Here is a 22,300-nt window from a genome sequence, read left to right as displayed (position 1 = left end):
TATAACAATGATAAACATATACACACTTAACAACAGAGCCTCAAAATATATGAAGCAAAACTTAACACTAGGGCTTCCCTGGTGGCGCAGTGGTTGGAGTCTGCTCCCAGTGCAGGGGTGCAGGTTTCTGCCCCAGTCCGGGAGGATCCCACGTACCGCGGGGCGGCTGGGCCCACGAGCCATGGCCACTGGGCTGTGCATCCAGAGCCTGTGCTCCGTGACAGGAGGGGCCACAGCAGTGAGAGGCCTGCGTACCGCAAAAAACAAAAACGAAAAAAAAAAAACTTAACACTAAAGGAGAAATAGATCTTTTAACAATAAGAGCTGGAGATGTCTATACCTACCCAATAGCTGATAGAACAACTAGACAAAATCATCAGGGATATAGAGGACCTGAACAATTTAATTCCTCAACTCAACCTAGAACATTCAACCCAGTGACTATAAAATACATTCTTTTCAAGTGCACATGGACAGTTCTCAAAGACAGATTAAATGCCAGTCATAAAGTAAGTCTCAATACATTTAAAAGGATAGAAATCATCAAAGCATATTCCCCAACCACGACTGAAGTAAATTATAAATTAGCAACAGAAAATAAAGGAAATCCCCAATATTTGGAAATTAAACAACTTATTTCTAAGTAACCCATGTATCCAGAATAAATCAAATGGAAAACAAGAAAAAATCTGAAACAGAATGACAACACCACCACAGTAAATCAAAATTTATGAGATGTAGCCAAAACAATGCTTGGAGGGAAATTTACAGCTCTAACCACCTATACGAGAAAAGAAGAAAGGTCTCAAATCAGTAACCTAAGTATCCACAATAAAGAAATTAGAAAAAGAAGAGTAAACCAAGTCCACAGCAAGAAGAAAGTAAATAAAGATCAGAGAAAAGATCGATGGACTAGAATGCAGAAAAATAACAATGAAAAAAAATGAACGAAACACAAAGCTAGTTCTTTGAAAAAATTCAACAAAATTGACAAACCTTTAGCTAGACTAAACAAGGAAAAAAAAAAGCGAAGAATACAAATTACCAAAATCAGGAATGAAGTAAAGGACAACACTACTGACCCTAAAGGAATTTAAATGATTATAAGAGAATATTATGAACAACTATATGCCAACAAATTAGATAACTTAGATGAAATGGCAAAATCCCTAGAAATACCAAACTACCAAACTTGACTTACAAAGAAATATAGAATCTAAACAGACCTATGAGTTAGTTACTTAAAACCTTCCCTCAAGAGCTTCCCTGGTGGCGCAGTGGTTGAGAGTCTGCCTGCTGAGGCAGGGAACACGGGTTCGTGCCCCGGTCCAGGAAGATCCCACATGCCACGGAGCAGCTGGGCCCGTGAGCCATGGCCACTGAGCCTGCACGTCCAGAGCCTGTGCTCCACAACTGGAGAGGCCACAGCAGTGAGAGGCCCGAGTACTGCAAAAAAAACCCAAAACCTTCTCTCAAAAAAAGCAAAGGTCACAACAGCTTCATTGGTTAATTCTATCAAATATTTAAAGAAATAATACCAATCCTTCACACACTCTTTTATAACATAAATGAGGGTACACTACCTCCCAGCTAATGATGTGATGCCATTATTACCTGGATAACAAAGCCTGACAAATTCTCAGAAAACAACAGACCAATATCCCTCCTGACATAGACATATGAACTCCTTAACAAAATATCAGCAACCTGAATCCACCAATACATAAAAAGAATTATATATCATGATCAAGTAGCATTTTTCCCAAGAATGCAAACAAAATTGATTTAACATCAGAAAATCATGAGGACCTTCAAAATGGCAGAGGAGTAAGACGCGGAGATCACCTTCCTCCCCACAAATACATCAAAAATACATCTACATGTGTAACAACTCCTACTGAACACTGGCAGAAGACCTCAGACTTCCCAAAAGGGAACAGAAGCCCTCAGGCGACCTAAACGCAGAGGGAGGGCCAAATCCAAAGCTGAACGCCAGGAGCTGTGTGAACAAGGAAGGGGAATTTCTCCTAGAAGCCTCAGGAGCAATAAACTTGATGTACCCTGCATCTGTGGAAAACCTGAATAGACAACGAATTATCCCAAAATTGAGGTGGTAGACTTTGGGAGCAACTGTAGAATGGGGTTTGCTTTCAGCATCTAATTTGTTTCTGATTTTATGTTTATCTTAGTTTAGTATTTAGAGCTTATCAGTGGTAGATTTGTTTACTGACTTGGTTGCTCTCTTCCTTTTATATATATTATATATTTTTTCCTTTTTCTCTCTTTGTGAGTGTGTATGTGTGTATGCTTCTTTGTGTGATTTTGTCTGTATACCTTTGCTTTTACCATTTGTCCTAGGGTTCTGTCTGTCCACTTTTTTTTTTAGCATAGTTTTTACTGCTTGTTATCATTGGTGGATTTGTTTATTGGTTTGGTTGCTCTCCTTTTTTTAAATTATTTTTATTTTTAATAATTTTTTATTTTAATAACTTTATTTTATTTTTTCTTTCTTTCTTTTTCTTTCTCCCTTTTCTTCTGAGCTGTGTGGCTGACAGGGTCTTGGTGCTCTGGCCGGGTGTCAGGCCTGAGCCTCTTACGTGGGAGAGCCAAGTTCAGGACATTGGACCACCAGAGACCTCCCGGCCCCATGTAATATCAAACAGCAAAAGCTCTCCCAGAGATCTCCATCTCAACGCTAAGACCCAGCTCCACTCAACGACCAGCAAGCTACAGGTCTGGACACCCCATACCAAACAACTAGCAAGACAGGAACACAACCCCACCCATTAGCAGAGAGGCTGCCTAAAATCATAATAAGTTCACAGACACCCCAAAACACACCACCAGACGTGATACTGCCCACCAGAAAGACAAGACCCAGCCTCATCCACCAGAACACAGGCACCAGTCCCCTCCACCAGGAAGCCTACACAACCCACTGTACCAGCCTTACACACTGAGGGCAGACACCGAAAACAACGGGAACAACGAATCTGCAGCCTGGGAAAAAGGAGATTCCAAGCGCAGTAAGTTAAGCAAAATGAGAAGACAGAGAAACACACAGCATATGAAGGAGTAAGGTAAAAACCCACCAGACCAAACAAATGAAGAGGAAATAGGCAGTCTACCTGAAAAATAATTCAGAGTAATGATAGTAAAATGATCCAAAATCTTGGAAATAGAATGGAGAAAATACAAGAAAAGTTTAACAAGGACCTGGAAGAACTAAAGAGCAAACAAACAATGATGAACAACACAATAAATGAAATTTAAGATTCTCTAGAAGGAATCAATAGAAGAATAACAGAGGCAGAAGAATGGATAAGTGACCTGGAATATAAAATAGTGGTAATTACTATCACAGAGCAGAAATAAAGAAACAAGAACGAAAAGAATTGGGGACAGTCTCAGAGACCTCTGGGACAACATTAAATGCACCAACATTCAAATTATAGAGGTCCCAGAAGAAGAAGAGAAAAAGAAACAGAGTGGGAAGATATTTGAAGAGATTATAGTTGAAAACTTCCCTAATATGGGAAAGGAAATAGTCAATCAAGTCCAAGCACAAAGAGTCCCATACAGAATAAATCCAAGGAGAAACACGCCAAGACACATATTAATCAAACTATCAAAAATTAAATACAAAGAAAAAATATTAAAAGAGAAAATCAACAAATAACAAACAAGGGAATCCCCATAAGGTTAACAGCTGCTTTCTCAGCAGAAACTCTGCAAGCCAGAAGGGTGTGGTAGGACATACTTAAAGTGATGAAAAGGAAAAACCTACAACCAAGATTACGCTATCCAGCAAGGATCTCATTCAGATTCGATGGAGAAATTAAAACCTTTACAGCCAAGCAAAAGCTAAGATAATTCAGCACCACCAAACCAGCTTTACAACAAATGCTAAAGGAACTTCTCTAGGCAGGAAACACAAAACAAGGAAAAGACCTACAATAACAAACCCCAAACAATTAAGAAAATGGTAATAGCAACATACATATCGATAATTACCTTAAAGTTAAATGGATTAAATGCTCCAACCAAAAGACATAGACTGGCTGAGTGGATCCAAAAACAAGACCCGTATATTTGCTGTCTACAAGAAACCCACTTCAGACCTAAGGACACATACAGAATGAAAGTGTGGGAATGGAAAAAGAAATTCCATGCAAATGGAAATCAAAAGAAAGCTGGAGTAGCAATTCTTGTATCAGACAAAATAGACTTTAAAATAAAGAGTATTACAAGAGACAAAGAAGGACACTACATAATGATCAAGGGATCAATCCAAGAAGGAGATATAACAGTTGTAAATATTTATGCACCCAACATAAGAGCACCACAATATATAAGGCAAATGCTAACGGCCATAAAAGGGGAAATCAATCAGTAACACAATAATAATAGGGGACTTCAACACCCCACATTCACCAAGGGATAGATCATCCAAAATGAAAATAAATAAGGAAACACAAGCTTTAAGTGATACATTAGGGCCTCCCTGGTGGTGCAGTAGTTGGGAGTCCGCCTGCCGATGCAGGGGACGCGGGTTCGTGCCCCGGTCCGGGGGGATCCCACGTGCCGTGGAGTGGCTGGGCCCGTGAGCCATGGCCGCTGTGCCTGCGCACCAGGAGCACAGCGGGAGAGGCTACAACAGTGAGAGGCCCATGTACCACAAACAAACAAACAAAAAACAACAATAAAAAAAATGATACATTAAACAAGATAGACTTGATATTTATAGGACATTCCATCCCAAAACAACAGAATACATGTTCTTCTCAAGTGCTCATGGAACATTCTCCAGGATAGATCATATCTTGGGTCACAAATCAAGCCTTGGTAAATTTAGGAAAACTGAAACCGTATCAAGTATCTTTTCTAACCACAACACTATGAGACTAGATATCAATTACAGGGAAAAAAATGTGTAAAAAAATACAAACACATGAAGGCTAAACAATACACTACTAAAGAACCAAGAGATAACTGAATAAATCAAAGAGGAAATCAAAAAATACCTAGAAACAAATGACAATGAAAACACGATGACCCAAAACCTATGGGATACAGAAAAAGCAGTTCTAAGAGGGAAGTTTATAGCAATACAATCCTACCTCAAGAAACAAGAAACACCTCAAATAAAGAACCTAACCTTACACTTAAAGCAATTAGAGAAAGGAGAACAAAAAAAACCCAAAGTTAGCAGAAGGAAAGAAATCATAAAGATCAGATCAGAAATAAATGGAAAAGAAATGAAGGAAACGATAGCAAAGATCGATAAAACTAAAAGCTGGTTCTTTGAGAAGTTAAACAAAATTGATAAACCATTAGCCAGACTCACAAAGAAAAAATGGGAGAAGACTCAAATCAACAGAATTAGAAATGAAAAAGGAGAAGTAACAACTGACACTGCGGAAATACAAAGGATCACGAGAGATTACTACAAGCAACTATATGCCAATAAAATGGACAACCTAGAAGAAATGGACAAATTCTTAGAAAACCACAACTTTCTGAGACTGAACCAGGAAGAAACAGCAAATGTGAACAGACCAGTCACAAGCACTGAAATTGAAACTGTGATTAAAAATCTCTTCCAACAAACAAAAGCCCAGGACCAGATGGCTTCACAGGTGAATTCTATCAAACATTTAGAGAAGAGCTAACATCTATCCTTCTCAAACTCTTCCAAAATATAGCAGAAGGAGGAACACTCCCCAACTCATTCTACGAGGCCACCTTCACTTTGATACCAAAACCAGACAAAGATGTCACAAAAAAGAAAACTACAGGCCAGTATCACTGACGAACATAGATGCAAAAATCCTCAACAAAATACTAGCAAACAGAATCCAACAGCACATTAAAAGGCTCATGCCCCATGATCAAGTGGGGTTTATGCCAGGAATGCAAGGATTCTTCAGTATACGTGAATCAATCAATGTGATACACCATATTAACAAATTAAAGGAGAAAAACCACATGATCATCTCAACAGATGCAGAAAAAGCTTTTGACAAAATTCAACACCGGTTTATGATAAAAACCCTCCAGAAAGTGGGCATAGAGGGAACTTACCTCAAAATAATAAAGGCCATATGGTGAAAAACTGAAACCAGTTCTACTAAGATCAGGAAAAAGACAAGGTTGCCCACTGTCACCACTATTATTCAACATAGTTTTGGAAGTTTTAGCCACAGCAATCAGAGAAGAAAAAGAAATAAAAGGAATACAAATTGGAAAAGAAGTAAAACTGTCACTGTTTGAAGATGACATGATACCATACATAGAGAATCCTAAGGATGCCACCAGAAAACTACTAGAGCTAATCAATGAATTTGGTAAAGTAGTAGGATACAAAATGAATGCACAGAAATCTCTTGCATTCCTATACACTAATGATGAAAAATATGAAAGAGAAATTAAGGAAACACTCCCATTTACCATTGCAACAAGAAGAATAAAATACCTAGGAATAAATCTACCTGGAGACAAAAGACCTGTATGCAGAAAACTGTAAGACACTGATGAAAGAAATTACAGATGATACAAACATATGGAGAGATATACCATATTCTTGGATTGGAAGAGTCAACATTGTGAAAATGACTATACTACCCAAAGCAATCTACAGATTCAATGCAATCCCTAGCAAACTACCAATGGCATTTTTCACAGAACTAGAACAAAAATTTCACAATCTGTATAGAAACACAAAAGACCCCGAATACCCGAAGCAACCGTGAGAAAGAAAAACGGAGCTGGAGGAATCAGGCTCGCGGACTTCAGACTATACTACAAAGCTACAGTAATCAAGACAGTATGGTACTGGCACAAACACAGAAATATAGATCAATGGAACAGGGGAGAAAGCCAAAAGATAAATCACGCACATATGGTCACCTCATCTTTGATAAAGGAGGCAAGAATATACAATGGAAAAAAGGCAACCTCTTCAATAAGTGGTGCTAGGAAAACTGGACAGCTAAATGTAAAAGAATGAAATTAGAACACTCCCTAACACCATACACACACAAAAAAACCTCAAAATGGATTAAAGACCTAAATATAAGGCCAGACACTATAAATCTCTTAGAGGAAAACACAGGCAGAACACTCTATGACATAAATCACAGCAAGATCCTGTTTGACCCACCTCCTAGAGAAAGATAAATAAAAACAAAAATAAACAAATGGGACCTAATGAAACTTAAAAGCTTTTGCACAGCAAAGGAAAACATAAACAAGACAACCCTCAGAATGGGAGAAAATATTTGCAAACGAAGCAACTGACAAAGCATTAATCTCCAAAATATACAAGCAGCTCATGCAGCTCAATATCAAAAAACAACCCAATCCAAAAATGGGCAGAAGACCTAAATAGACATTTCTCCAAAGAAGATATACAGATTGACAACAAACACATGAAAGGATGCGCAACATCACTACTCATTAGAGAAATGCAAATCAAAACCACAATGAGCTATCACCTCACACCAATCAGAATGACCATCATCAGAAAATCTACAAACAATAAATGCTGGAGAGGGTGTGGAGAAAAGGGAACCCTCTTGCACTGTTGAGGGGAACGTAAATTGATACAGCCACTATGGAGAACAGTATGGAGGTTCCTTAAAAAACTAAAAATAGAACTACCATATGACTGAGCAATCCCACTACTGGGCATATACCCTGAGAAAACCATAATTCAAGAAGAGTCATGTACCACAATGTTCATTGCAGCTCTATTTACAATACCCAGGACATGGAAGCAACCTGAGTGTCCGTCGACAGATGAATGGATAAAGAAGATGTGGCACATATATACAATGGAATATTACTCAGCCATAAAAAGAAACGAAATTGAGTTATTTGTAGTGAGGTGGATGGACCTAGAGTCTGTCATACAGAGTGAAGTAAGTCAGAAAGAGAAAAACAAATACCGTATGCTAACACATATATGTGGATTCTAAAAAAAAAAAAAAAAAATGGTTCTGAAGAACCTAGGGGCAGGACAGGAATAAAGATGCAGATGTAGAGAATGAACTTGAGGACATGGGGAGTGGGAAGGGTAAGCTGGGAAGAAGTGAGATAGTGGCATAGCTAGTGGGAAGCAGCCACATAGCACAGGGAGATCAGCTCCATGCTTTGTGTCCACCTAGAGGGGTGGGATAGGGAGGGTGGGAGGGAGACACAAGAGGGAGGAGATATGGGGATACATGTATATGTATAGCTGATTCACTTTGTTATACAGCAGAAACTAACATACGATTGTAAAGCAATTATACTCCAACAAAGATGTTAAGAAAAACAAAAACACAACAAACAAAAAAACAAACAACCTGATTTAAAAATGGGCAGAAGTACAGAATAGTCATTATTCCAAAGAAGGCATACAGATAGCCAACAGGCACATGTAAAGATGCTCAACATCACTAGTTATTAGAGAAATGCAAATCAAAACCACAATGAGATATCACCTCATACTTGCCAGAACAGACATCATTAAACAGTCCACAAATAACAAATGCTGTGGAGAATGGTGTGGAGAAAAGGGAACCCTCCTACACTGTTGGTGGGAATATAAATTGGTGCAGCCACTATGGAAAACAATATGGAGACTCCTCAGAAAACTAAAAACAGAGCTACCATATGATCCAGCAATTCCACTCCTGGGGATATATTCAAAGAAAAGGAAAATGTTAATTCAAAAAGATATATGCACCCCAGTGTTCACAGCAGCATTATTTACAACAGCCAAAATATAGAAGCAACCTAAGTGTCCATGAACAGATGAATGGATAAAGAATATGTCGTATATATACACAGGGGAATACCACTCAGCCATAAAAATAAATGAAATTTTACTATTTGTAACAACATGGATGAACTTGGAGGATATTATGCTAAGTGAAATAAGTCAGAGAAAGACAAATACTGTATGATATCATTTATATGTGGAATCTAAAAAATAAAACAAACTAGTGAATATAACAAAAAAGAAAAAGACTCACACATATAGAGAACAAACTAGTGGTTACCAGTAGGGAGAGGGAAGGGGGAGCGGCAATATAGGGGTAGGAGAGTAAGAGACACAAACTATTATTCATAAAATAAATAAGCTACAAGGATATATTGTACAGCACAGGTAATACACACAAGATTTGATAATGACTAGAAATGGAGTATAACCTTTAAAAATTGTGAATCACTATGTTGTACACCTGAAACATATAATATTGTAAATCAACTCTACCTCAATTTTAAAAAAGGAAAAAGAAAATCACTTTGTGTTACATACCAAATTAATAATAAAAAGGACAGAAACCACATGATCATCTTAACAGGTACAGAAAAAGCAGTCAACAAAATCTAACACCCATTTATGATAAATACTCTCAAAAAGGCTAGAGAATGAAGGGAATCCCCTCAACCTGATAAAGGGCATCTTCATAAAATCCATGGTTAACGTCATGCTTAATGCTTTCCCCTTAAGATCAGGGACAAGGCAAGGATACCTGCTTTCACCACTTCTATTCAACATTGTACTGAAGGTTCAAGATGGTACAATTAGGAAAAAAAGAAATTAAAGACATCTAGTTTGGAAAGGAAGAAGTAAAACTGTATTTGTTCTCAGATGACATGATCCTGTACATGAAAATCCCAAGGAATATAACACACACACACACACACACACACACACACACACAAATGGAACAAATAAATGACCATATCAAGGTTACAGGATACAAGATCAACACGTGAAAATCAAAAATCAACAATCAACTGCTGATTTCTATATATTGGCAACAATTAATCCAAAACAAAATTAACAGAACATTTCCATTCACAGCAGCATCAGAAAGAGTAAAATACTTAGAAATAAATTTAATAAAAGCAATGCAAGACTTTTACACTGAAAACTACAAAACCCTGCTGAGAAATCTAAATAAATGGAGAAACAATTTCTGTTCATGGACTGGAAGACTAGATATTGTCAAGATGGAAATTCTCCCAACTTGATTTATCCAAAATAGATCTATTCTATTCAATGCGAGCCCTATCAAAATGCCAGCAGGCTTTTTGTTGTAGAAATTCAAAGCTGATCCTAAAATTATATGGAAATATAAAGGACCCAGAATAGTCAAAACAATTTTCAAAAAACTAAATATAGCAAACATTGACAGATCTGAAGGGAAAAGAGAGCAATTCAATAATAGTAGAAGACTTCAATACCCCACTTTCAATAATGGATAAAACATCCAGACAGAAAATCAATAAGGAAGCAGTGGGCTGGAACTACATTGACCTAACAGACATATACAGAACATTTTGCCCAACAGCAGCAAAATACACATTCTTCTCAAGCGCACAGGGAATGTTCTCCAGAATAGATCACATTAGGTAACAAGTCTTAACAAATTCAAGAAGATTAAAATCATACCAAGTATCTTTTTCAACCACAATGGGATGAAATTAGAATTAACAAAAGGAAACTGGAAAATTCACAAACATACGAAAATTAAACAACACACTCTTGAACAACCAATGGGTCAAAGAAGAAATCAAAAGAGAAATTAGAAAATACCTTCATACAAACAAAAACACAGCATACCAAAACTTATGGGATGCAGTAAAAGCAGTACTAAGAGGGAAGTTCATAGCAAAAACTGTAATTTTTTTAAAGGCCAACTATAATACTGGACATACAAAATCAAAAATAATTGCCAGAGAAATTCTGGAAATTAATAAATGAGTTTAACAAGTGCGGAGTATGGTCATTTTGTCCAAAACTGATCTTCCGGCCACTCAGAAAAGAAGCTGGATTTCTATGAACTTCCATAACAACTGGACTCAGCTAAATGTGTAATCGATTCTGGTCACCCACAAAGCTTGTACTCAAGCTCCTTCCTATCATGCCAAAGGAGGGGCTGGTGCTTCCCCAACAGTAAAGGTGGACATGGAGATTTCTACTACTAGCATGCCATGTCATACATCTGGCAAGGTTTGGATCCCAGCCCTTGATTATGCCAGGGAAGGGCTGCTTCCCTCAAAATTTATGTTAAGCCGTCAAAATAAGTTCTAGGTTATCCAATTTGTTGGCATATTTATACACAGTAGTTTAAAAATCTCAAAACCCAAGGGTCATAATCCCTTTCTCGGGGTGAGAAAAATGGTCCTGATAGACCTCTGTACACTGTCCTAGGATGAAAAAGCAATGTGGAGCCCAGTGCAACTAGTACTGCACCAGTCTATGCGTTTCGCCCAATGAATGTTACTCCAGTAGGTTAGGTATGAGTTTTGCTTGGATATTTGTACTTATTTGCATAAAAATTGTTACAGCAAGGTGGGCATCAAGCCAGGTTTCTACTGTAGCTTTCTGGAAGTGGATCAAAGAATGAGAGGTCATTTGGCAGCATGACCAAAAGAGACTCATTTTGGCAGCATGGCCAGTCATTGGGATGGTTGGTCTCACTAGCTGCCTGTGGAAAAATATCCCTAAAGTCCCAATGAATGAAAAATCTGGGGGATAAGATTGCCCAGGTTAGAACTTCTTGGTTTTTATTAATGTTCTTGGTGGGAGTGTCCCAGGAAGAGGCAAACTCAACTGAGGGGAAAGCTAAACAATCCCTGATAAAATTATATACACACACAGAGAGAAGAGAAATAAGGATACAAAACAAGAACTGAGAAACACTACTGCAAATGAATAAGAGAGGAGGATTTGTTCTACCATATATCTACACTATTATAAAGCTGTGATGATAAGGCAATGTTTTGCTGGTACAGGGAGAGAAATATAGAGTAGTGGAGAACAGGAGCCCAGAAACAGACCAATGCATATAAGGATGCCTGTTTCATGGCAAAGCTGATATTGCATAGCAATGGGTATAGACAGGTATTTCAACAAATGGTGCTGGGACTACTGCATATCCATATGGGAAAAAAAGACTGCTACCTTATACCATATCCAAAAAACAATTCCAGGTAGATTATAGACCTAAAACATGGAAGTTAAAACTATAACGCTTGTAGAAAATCAGAAGATACATTTGAGAACTTGGGGTAGAAAACATTTCTTGATCAAGACACCAAAAATATTATTCTGAAAGTAAAAGAATGACATGACCTTTAAGAATGTTCTGTTCATTAAGATATCAAGAAAGGGAACAGGCAAACTTGAGTGGGAAAAGCTATTTGCAACTTATACAACCAACAAAGGACTCACATCTAGAATACAGAAGAACTAGAAATCAATAAGGATAAAACATAACCCAAACAAAAAAAAAAGGGCAAAACTCCAATAGATATTTAAATAAAAAGAATATCCAAATGGCTCATAAATATAGAAAAAGGTTCTCAAACTCATTAGTAATTAGAAAATTACAAATTAAAACCACAATGATTTGACAATGATGCCAAGACAATTCAAGGGAAAAGGACCAGTCTCTCAACAAATGGTGCTGAGACAACTGCAAACTCATATTGCAACTGCATATCCACATGCAAAAGAATGAAAATGGACCCCTGCTTCACACCATATACAAAAATATCTCAAAATGGATCAAAGACCAAAATGTAAAAAATAAAACTCTTAGAAGAAGGAAGCACAGGTGTAAATCTTTGTGACCTTGGGTTAGATAATGGTTTCCTGGGTATAATAACAAGGCACAAGCAACCAAAGAAAGAAAGACAAATTAGACTTCATTAAAATTTAAAACTTCTGTACTTCAAAGGACATTATCAAGAAAGTGAAAAGGAAGGCCACAGAATGGGAGGAAATACTTGAAAATTATATACCTAGTAAAGGTCTAGTATCCAAAATATATTTAACAACTATTTCAAACAACAATAAAAGACAAATAACCCCATTTTTTTTTAAACGAGCAAAGGATTTTAAAAAGATATACAAATGCCCAATAAGCATATGAAAAGATGCTGAAACTTGTTAGAGAACTAAAACTTTTCTTGCTGTCAGACCAAGAACTTATCTGTATAATTTTTTTTTCAATAAAACTTTTCCAGTGGCGGGGGGAAAAATCCCACATTGATATACCTCTTCATACCTACTATGGTGTGTATAGTAAGAAAAGACAGACAATAGTGAGTGTTGGTGAGGATGTGGAGAAATCAGAACTTCACACACTGCTGGCAAGAATGTAAAATGGTTACAACCACTTTGTCAAACAGTTTGGCACTCCTCGAAAAGTTAAACATAGTTACATTATGACCTGGGGATTCTACTCACAGGTAAATATCCAAGAGAATTGAAAACATGTCCACGTAAAAAATTATGCATGACTGCCAATAGCAGCATTATTCATAATAGCCAAAGAGTGGGAACAATCCAAATGTCCATCAACAGACGAATGAATAAATAAAATATGGTATAGCCACCCAGTGGAATATTATTCACCCATAAAAAGAATGAGGTACTGATACTTCTTCAATATAGATGAACCCTGAAAAGATTATTGTAAGTGAAACCAAAAACTAAAGACCACATATTGTATGATTCCACTTATATGAACTGTCCAGAACAGGCAAATCCATAGAGACAGGAAGCAGATTAATGTTTTCCAGGGGTTGAGGGGAGGGTAGAATAGGGAGTAGGACTGTTAATGGGTTGGGGTTTTCTTTTTAGGGTGGTAAAAATGTTCTGGAGTTAGTAGTAGTGGTTATACAACTTTGTGAATATACTAAGGACCACTGAATTATACACTTTACAAAGGTGAATTTTATGATATGCAAGTTATAGCTCAATAAAAAATATATAATATACCCCTTAGATTAGTAAAATTTTTAAAGTTTGACAATATCAAGCCTCAGGAAATCCCACACTGCTGGCTGGAGTGTAAATTGGTACAATCACTTTGAAAAAAAGTCTAACGTTAGCTAGTAAAGAGATGTATACCCAATGATCTAGCAATTCTATTCCTAGATATGTACCCTATAGAAATGCATGCTTACATACAAAGTCATAAAGCTATGGTAATGAGGCAGTGTGGTATGAGGTACAGGGATACTGTTTATAGCCATTTCATTATTAATAAGTCCTCCAAACAGAAAATAATCCAAACGCCCATTAATAGAGGAATGAATATAAATAAACTAGGAAGTATTCAATCAAGGAAATATAAAATATAATTAAAATGAACTAGAGCTACACCAAAAGCAAGGGTGAATCTTACACCAGAATACTGAGTGGAAAAAAAAAAAAAAACAAGACCCAAAATACTGCATGATTCTACAGACAGAATGTTCAAAACAAGGGAAAACTAAACTTTACTGTTTAGGGATACATGCACAGGGGGGTAAAATTCTAAATAAAAGCAAAGAAATAACTACCATAAAAGTCAGAAAGTGGTTTCTACTGGGGGTAGTTATGACCAAGAAGGATACATAAAACATTTCTGAAATACCAGAAATGTACTACCACCTAATGTATATAAGAGTGTCTCACAGAAAGTGGACATAATGTATACAACTACAACTTTTATGCATTTTTCTATATGTACATTATGTTTCTCAATTTAAAAATTTTAAAGAATTAATATTATGTATTCTCTCTTGGACACAGGGTTATAAATCCAAGGTCAATTTTGTTATCAGTGATATACAGGTCAACTACAGTCTGAAGTTTTTATGCTTGATTGGCCATCTAAGAGAAGTGTTTAAAGTCTCCCAAGACCTTGAGATTGGGATTGACATATATACACTAATATGTATAAAACAGATAACTAATAAGAACCTGCTGTATAAAAAAATAAAATTCAAAATCCAAAAATAAATAAAGTCTCCCAAGACCTTAATTTCTTGTATTTAACATTTCGCTTTACATATTTTGAAACAACGCTGTTAAGTATATGTAAGATCGCTCCTGTTATACCATTTTTAAGACCATTACTTTTGTCAAAATACAAAATCCCACTGTCATTTTTAATGCTTTAAACCTTGATTCCTATTGGGGCTTAGATTAATAATGCTAAACTATTTCTTTGTGTTAGTATATATCTAGCATATATTCTTTTTTTTTTTTTTTTTTTTTTAAACATCTTTATTGGGGTATAATTGCTTTACAATGGTGTGTTAGTTTCTGCTTTACAACAAAGTGAATCAGCTATACATATACATATGTTCCCATTAGCATATATTCTTGACATATTTACTTGAAATGTTTCCTCGTCATTCTGTTTGGAAGTGTCTTATGTAAAAGGCTATATAGTAGGTCTGTTATTTTGTTTAACCAATCTGAGGCTCTTTTAATAAGTAATCCTTTAATAATGTAAGTAAACCCATTTACATTTATTATTATAATTGAAATATCTTGTTTGCTAGCCAGCCTCCAAGATGGTCCTCCCAAATCTCCACTTTTGAATGTCTACATCCTTGTGTAGTCCCCTCCCACATTATACGAGGGTTGGTCTGTGTGACCAAGAGAAAGCATCAGAGGTGATGGCATGTCACTTTCAAGATTAGGTTATAAAACACTGCAGCTTCCACCTTAGGCTCTCTCCCTCAGTTCACTCTGGAGAAGCCAGATGCCAGGCTGTGAGGACGTCCAGGCAGCCTAGAGAAAGGCTCTCAAAGTGAGAAACGAAGCACCTGGTCAATAGCCAGGAAGAAACTGAGGCCTATCAACTACTGCATGAATGAAATTGGAATCTTCCAGATTCAGATGACTACAGCTCTGACAACTTGACTGCAACTTCATGAAGAACCCTGAACCAAAACCAGACGGCTAAGCTACTTCCAAATTCCTATCTCACAGAAACTGTGAGATAATAAATGTTTGCTATAAGCGGCTATGTTTTGGGCTAATCTGTCACACAGCAAGAGATAACACATTTACACTTAATTCTATCCAATTTATTTTCTTTTTTCTATTTATATACTTTGCCTTTATTATTTTTTCCTTACCAACCTTCAATCAACTTTTCTTTGTTCCATTTTTATTTCAACATTATTAAAGCTTTATATTCCATTTATATTCTTAGTTACTAACCCATATATATTTCTGACAAAGTTTAATATCACTAACAATATCTTCCTCCCAAACAAAAACAAACCACAAAAACCTTAACATGCTTTTACTTCCATCTAACACCAATATTCATCATGGTAGGCTTCCCTGGTGGCGCAGTGGTTGAGAGTCCGCCTGTCGATGCAGGGGACACGGGTTCGTGCCCCGGTCTGGGAAGATCCCACATGCCGCGGATTGGCTGGACCCTTGAGCCATGCCCGCTGAGCCTGCGCGTCCGGAGCCTGTGCTCCGCAACGGGAGAGGCCACAATAGTGAGAGGCCCGCATACCGCAAAAACAAAAACAAACAAAAAAATACTACAGATTAGTTGTGCCAGTTAAGTCTGAAATTAATTTATACAAAACTATACAGAATGTATTTGTATGTGACTTCTTTGAGATTTATCCATGTGGTTACATTTGACAATGTAATATGTTCATTTCCACTGTTGCATACTGTTTACTATATGAATATACCACAATTTATTTTTTGATCCTACCAGTGATGGACCTTTGGCCTGCTTCCATTTCAGGGCTATTATGAAAAACAGTACTAAAGGTATCCTTGGTATGTCTTTTGACACACAAACGTATGCATTTCTGTTTGGTATTTAAAAGAAGTCAATTGAAATTCTGATTGAGGGTTCAATGAATTCATGAATCAAAATAAGATGATGTGCTATCTTTACAGTATTGAATATTCTAATCTAAAAACATGATATATCCCTCCATTTATTCAAGTCTTACTTTAAATAACATTTGATAATTTTCTGTGTAGAGATGTATACAATTTTCGGTAGATTTATTCCTAATGATTTGATTTTAATTAAAATGGTACCATCTTTTCAAAATTGTATCTTATTGATCAGTTGCTGGTATGTAGAAATAAAATTGATTCTGGATATTAGCCTATCCAGTAACTTTGGTAAATGCACGTATCAATTCTAATAGGTAATATATAGATTATTTTGCACTTTCTATATACACAGTCATGTTGTCTGCAAAGACACTTTCATGTCATCTTTCAAATCTTTAGGTATTTTATTTTTTTCTTAACTTATTGCACCAAGTAGGGCCTTCCAGTAAAATGTTACTTAAAAAACAGGATTAGCAAGCATCCTTGTCTCATTCACAATCTTAAAGGAAAAGCCTTTAATTGTTCATCAATAAGTATAAAGTTTATTGTAGATTTTTTGGTACTCTTACCAGAATAATTATGTTCCCTTCTATTATTTGCTTTGAAAAGATATTTTTAATTACAAATTGCCACTGAATTTTATCAATTGCTTTTTAGCATCAAGATGTTAAGATTTATCTCCTTTATTCTTTTTTTTTTTTTTTTTTTTTTTTTTGCGGTACGCGGGCCTCTCACTGTTGTGGCCTCTCCCATTGCGGAGCACAGGCTCTGGACGTGCAAGCCCAGCCGCTCCGCGGCATGCGGAATCTTCCCGGACCGGGGCACGAACCTGTGTCCCCTGCATCGGCAGGCGGACTCTCAACCACTGCGCCACCAGGGAAGCCCTCCTTTATTCTTTAGATGAGAAATATTATGTTGATTTTTGACTGTTAGGTCAACCTTACAGTTCTAGAATAAATGCATACTGGGAAATACTTGTTCATTATTTCTTCATATACCGTTTTTGCTCCATTCTCTCACATCTCCCTCTGGATTCCAATCATATATCAAGTGATATTATGCCACAGTTCTCTGAAGCTCTGTTTATTTTTCCTTAATCTGTTCTCTCTGTTCTTCAAATTAGTTACTTTCTATAGCACTATCTTCAAATTCACTAACACTTTCACTGTCCTCAGCCATCTCTAGTTTGGTGTTAGGCTCATCCAGCAAATAATCCATTTCAGTTATTGTACTTGTAGCAGGCAAAATGGCTTCCCAAAGATGTCCATGCTTTCCTCCATGGAACCTGTGAATGTTACCTTAAATGGCACAGACCAACCCCTGGCTGACAGCCAGCAAGGAAACAGGGACTTACAATCTATAACCACAAAGAAATGAATTTGGCCAACAACCTTAACGAGATTGCAAGTGGATTTTTTCCCAAAGCCTCCAGTAAGCAAAAGCACACTGCCAACATCTTAACTTTACCCCATGAGACCAATGTCTAACCTAAAGAACTGTGAGATCATGGATGTTGTGATTACATTTGTGGTAATTTGTTATGGCAGCAATAAAACACTAATACAGATTTTGGTACCTGGAAGTGAGGTGCTACTATAATACCTAAAATTGTGGAACTGCTTTTGGAACCAGACAATAGGCAGAGGCTGGAAGAATTCTAGTGAGCATAATGAAGAAAATCTAAAATGCCTTGACGGACTGTTATTATAAATTTGATCTTGAAGGAGAGGCAGTGAGGGCTCACAGACTGCTTGTAGAAAGCTGGTCTTGGAGGATCAGAAGGAAGTCAGAAACTTGTTATCGTAAAATGGAGTAAGGTGGATCCTTGTTATGTACTGGCACAGAGCTCAGTGAAACTGTGTCCTACAGTTATGTGGAAAGCAGAATTTGTAATTTTTGGATATTTACTTGAGGGATATTTACTTGAGGGAATTTCCAAGGAAAGTGGTGAAGGTATGACCTGGTTTCCTCTTGCTGCTTATAGTAAAATGTGACTACTGGTTACATTTCCCAAATTCTTTGCACTTCTAGCAATTTTATTTTATTTTTATTTTTTTAGTTATTACTGTATATAGACATTGTGAACGATATAATGCAAAGACTCTAGAATCTAAGATGTTCCTGTAGCAGGCAGTTAACTGAGCTGGGATCGAATTCCAAACGTTATCTTCTCCATGGTGAGTTGCAAGTGAACTCTCCATTCAGTTCTTTCAGCTGACAGCTACTGCTTTTGGACAGGTTTACTAGAGTCTTCCCCTGTATAAGCACACTTGAGTAGTCAGCCAAAGATTTTTGCAGAGTTTAAAATTGATTCTGAGGCTCACTGTACCTGTGGCTCCCTCTTTCCCAGGATTTCCACCCTAAATTTTCATCATTCTTCTAATTTCAAACTGTGTTCTGTCCCCACTGTCCATAAATACTATGGCTTTCTATGATCCCACACCCCAAAATTGTGGAGTGCCCTCAGAGACCAGCCAGATATACACAAATCTCACCCAGTATAGTTTCTGTCTTCCACGCAGTAATTTCCCTCCAGTTTTTGCCTGCTTTTCACCACTCACCAGTACTTTCAAATAGTGTGGCTTCTTTTGTTTCACGGACGCACAGTTTTGGACTAATGATATAATCAGTATTTGCAGGAGGGCTAATATAGCCAAGCTACTCTACCATTACTGAAAGCAGGAAGCTCAGCTGAAATTTTTTTTTTTTTTTTTTGGCTGTGTTGGGTCTTTGTTGCCGCACACGAGCTTTCTCTAGGTGCAGCGAGCGGGGGCTACTCTTCATTGCGGTGCGTGGGCTTCTCATTGCAGTGGCTTCTCTTGTTGCGGAGCACAGGCTCTAAGCACATGGGCTTCGGTAGCTGCAGCATATGGGCTCAGTAGTTGTGGCTCAAGGGCTCTATCTAGAGCGCAGGCTCAGTAGTTGTGGTGCACGGGCTTAGTTGCTCCGCAGCATGTGGGATCTTCCCAGACCAGGGCTCGAACCCATGTCCCCTGCATTGGCAGGTGGATTCTTAACCACTGTGCCACCAGGGAAGCCCTGAATATTTTTTTTAATATTCCATTTTTTCTTCTCTGTTGACATTTATATCTCCTAGTTTTTTTAGTGATTACTCAAAAGGTTACAGTATTCATCCTTATATTATCAGTCTACCATCAGATACTATAACACTACTTCATGAACAGTATAAGAACCTTATGAATGTGTATTTCTACTAGCTTCCCTCATGTGCTTTAAATAAATTATTAAATGCAGTACTTCAACATTCTCTTTTATAAAAATAAAAAAGATAAACAAGATGATTCTTAATGTCACTTCCAGCTTTCACATTTAGTTACTATATAACCTGTGATAAATATTTTTGTTCAATATCAGTTTGTTATTTATTGTATTATTAGCAATCATAATCTGTTAAGTATATATGCTGGAGCATACATTAAAGTAAAAATAAAATTTGTGATTCTTGGGCTTCCCTGGTGGCACAGTGGTTGAGAGTCCGCCTGCCGATGCAGGGGACACGGGTTCGTGCCCCGGTCCAGGAAGATCCCACATGCTGCGGAGCGGCTGGGCCCGTGAGCCATGGCCGCTGAGCCTGTGCGTCCGGAGCCTGTGCTCCGCAATGGGAGAGGCCACAAAAAAAAGTTGTGATTCTTGGAATCCCATATTTTTTTTCTTGATTTGGAAAACACCAAATCCATCTGTAAAGTCGACATTGCCCAAAAAATATTCATAAAGGAAATAAACTCTGAGGTATGTTAACCAGCAAATGGAAAATTACTTAGGATTAGCTGAAAACACTTACCCCTCTTCATTTTCTTTTAGTAAGCGACTGGCAATTCGGATCAACATGCAGTAGGCAAACTGTGATTTGAGACCAGATTTAGTAAATTTATTCAACATCTTAGAAACGGCAAGGCGATCACTCTTTTTAAGGTGATACAAAACTCCCAACGCATGGTACTAAAGAACAAGAAAAAGAATATGATATAGAGAGAAGGCTGAGTAGGAAGAGGATAAAACTTACATAAATATAGAATCACATGGAAATACATTTTTAATAAAAAGATACCCAAGTTTAATGTAAAGAAATAGAATATCTTTTTCATACTGAATCAAACACAGGCATGATTGAAAGGATAAGAGTTTCTAATTTACCCTCAGAAGTTGTTAATACAGATTAGGTAAGTATTAAGGGGGTGACATACAATCTGAAGATGGCTCTAGCAGGTTCAGCGTTGCCCCATCCATCGTTAGTACAAAGGCTCTCAGGTCCAAGGCTTTAACCAGTGTTACAGGTCTTGCTTAGTGGATTTAAATCATCTGTGGTTATGTTAGTGGTTAAAGGATTAATCTCCTGAAGTAGGCTTATGGCATGTAATTATCATGGCACTTTGTGTAAAAACACAATGATCAGAGTTAGGAAGGTGAGAATGTTTCCCAAGGGAAAAATTACTACTCTACTTCCTCATAAGTGAATATGCTAACATGAGAAGTAAACATTAAAAGAGGATAAATAAGTACCCTCTCAAATATAAATGGAGTACTTTACATAAAATTGCCAGTTAAGAATTTAATCTTGTTCCTTTTAATTAAGAATAGCGTAATGAATATCAAAAGGAGATCTTTCCAACAGAACAGTTTTAAAGCTTCACAAAGTGATAATTACTCTTTACTGTTTTTCTAATGTCTAGTATAATCAAGGCCTGAAAAGCTTGGAATTGAACATCCATCTTCACAAATTATTTTTCAAACAAAGGACTGAAATGAATTATGACCTCTGGAATGAGCATCTCAAACCACCACTGAATATAAGAATCTTCTCAAACATTCCTACAGTTTCTACTAAACACTATAGCAGGGCCTACAGTGGTAATCATAATTAGTGGGATACTCACTTGGGAATATGCACTAATATAAATATCATGCTGCTTAATATAAGCCTTTAGCTAATACTCATCTGGGGAATCAATAAACTGCCCCTAAAATGTAGGGCTAAAGAAAGATGATGTGGAGACATAAGCTAAGGTGATTCAATGACAGTACCTGGACCATAATATTATCACTTGAAGCAGCTTCTTGGGCTTCATTGACCCAGCGCTTAACCACATCATAGCTTATCTTCATCATGTGCTAAATACAGAAAAAATTGAGAACAGATCATGCATAGTCACTAAAAGTTTAGAAACATGAGTTAGTTTTCTTGGAAAATTACTAACAGACATTTCCAGAAAAGAGAAACAATGTTATAGCTTTTATAAGTCTATTTCAAGTCTCTGAGACAACTAATAAACCTGAAACACTTCCTCCAAGACCCCTTTGCAAAGGTGAGCATATGTTTGTGGGCTGGGAAAGGTGTATAAAGGGAAGTAATGAGAGGGGAAGGACGGGGAGGGAATGGATAATTAATAGGATGGTACTTAAATAATGTTAACATTATAGGTTTTACTTCCAGGAAACTCACCTGGAAGAAAAAAACAGAGTACCATAAAAAAGTAGAGTACCTGCTGTAAAACTTGACCAATTATATTCCAGAACCAGCAACTCTCGTGATTCAGATGATCTAATCCATTCACACATTAGTAACCAATTTTAATCAAATACAATGTGATAGGCTGTCATGAATAAATTTTGTTT

General features: G+C 37.0%; 1 protein-coding gene across 3 annotated transcripts in view; it reads right to left on the bottom strand.

Moving 5' to 3' along the window:
* Positions 1 to 22,300, bottom strand: part of COPG2 (COPI coat complex subunit gamma 2) — a 129,823-nt gene that overhangs the window by 73,702 nt on the left and 33,821 nt on the right. For all 3 annotated transcript variants that reach the window (XM_032642459.1, XM_032642461.1, XM_032642460.1), the window contains 2 exons: positions 21,710 to 21,796; positions 20,469 to 20,626 (listed from right to left, as the gene is read on the bottom strand). In XM_032642459.1, the coding sequence (XP_032498350.1) occupies positions 20,469 to 20,626; positions 21,710 to 21,796 (245 nt within the window). The remainder of the gene's footprint in view (positions 1 to 20,468; positions 20,627 to 21,709; positions 21,797 to 22,300) is intronic.

This window comes from Phocoena sinus, chromosome 9, assembly GCF_008692025.1.
Source record: "Phocoena sinus isolate mPhoSin1 chromosome 9, mPhoSin1.pri, whole genome shotgun sequence".
Taxonomy (NCBI): Eukaryota; Metazoa; Chordata; class Mammalia; order Artiodactyla; family Phocoenidae; genus Phocoena; species Phocoena sinus.
This window is presented reverse-complemented; position numbering and strand designations above follow the sequence as displayed.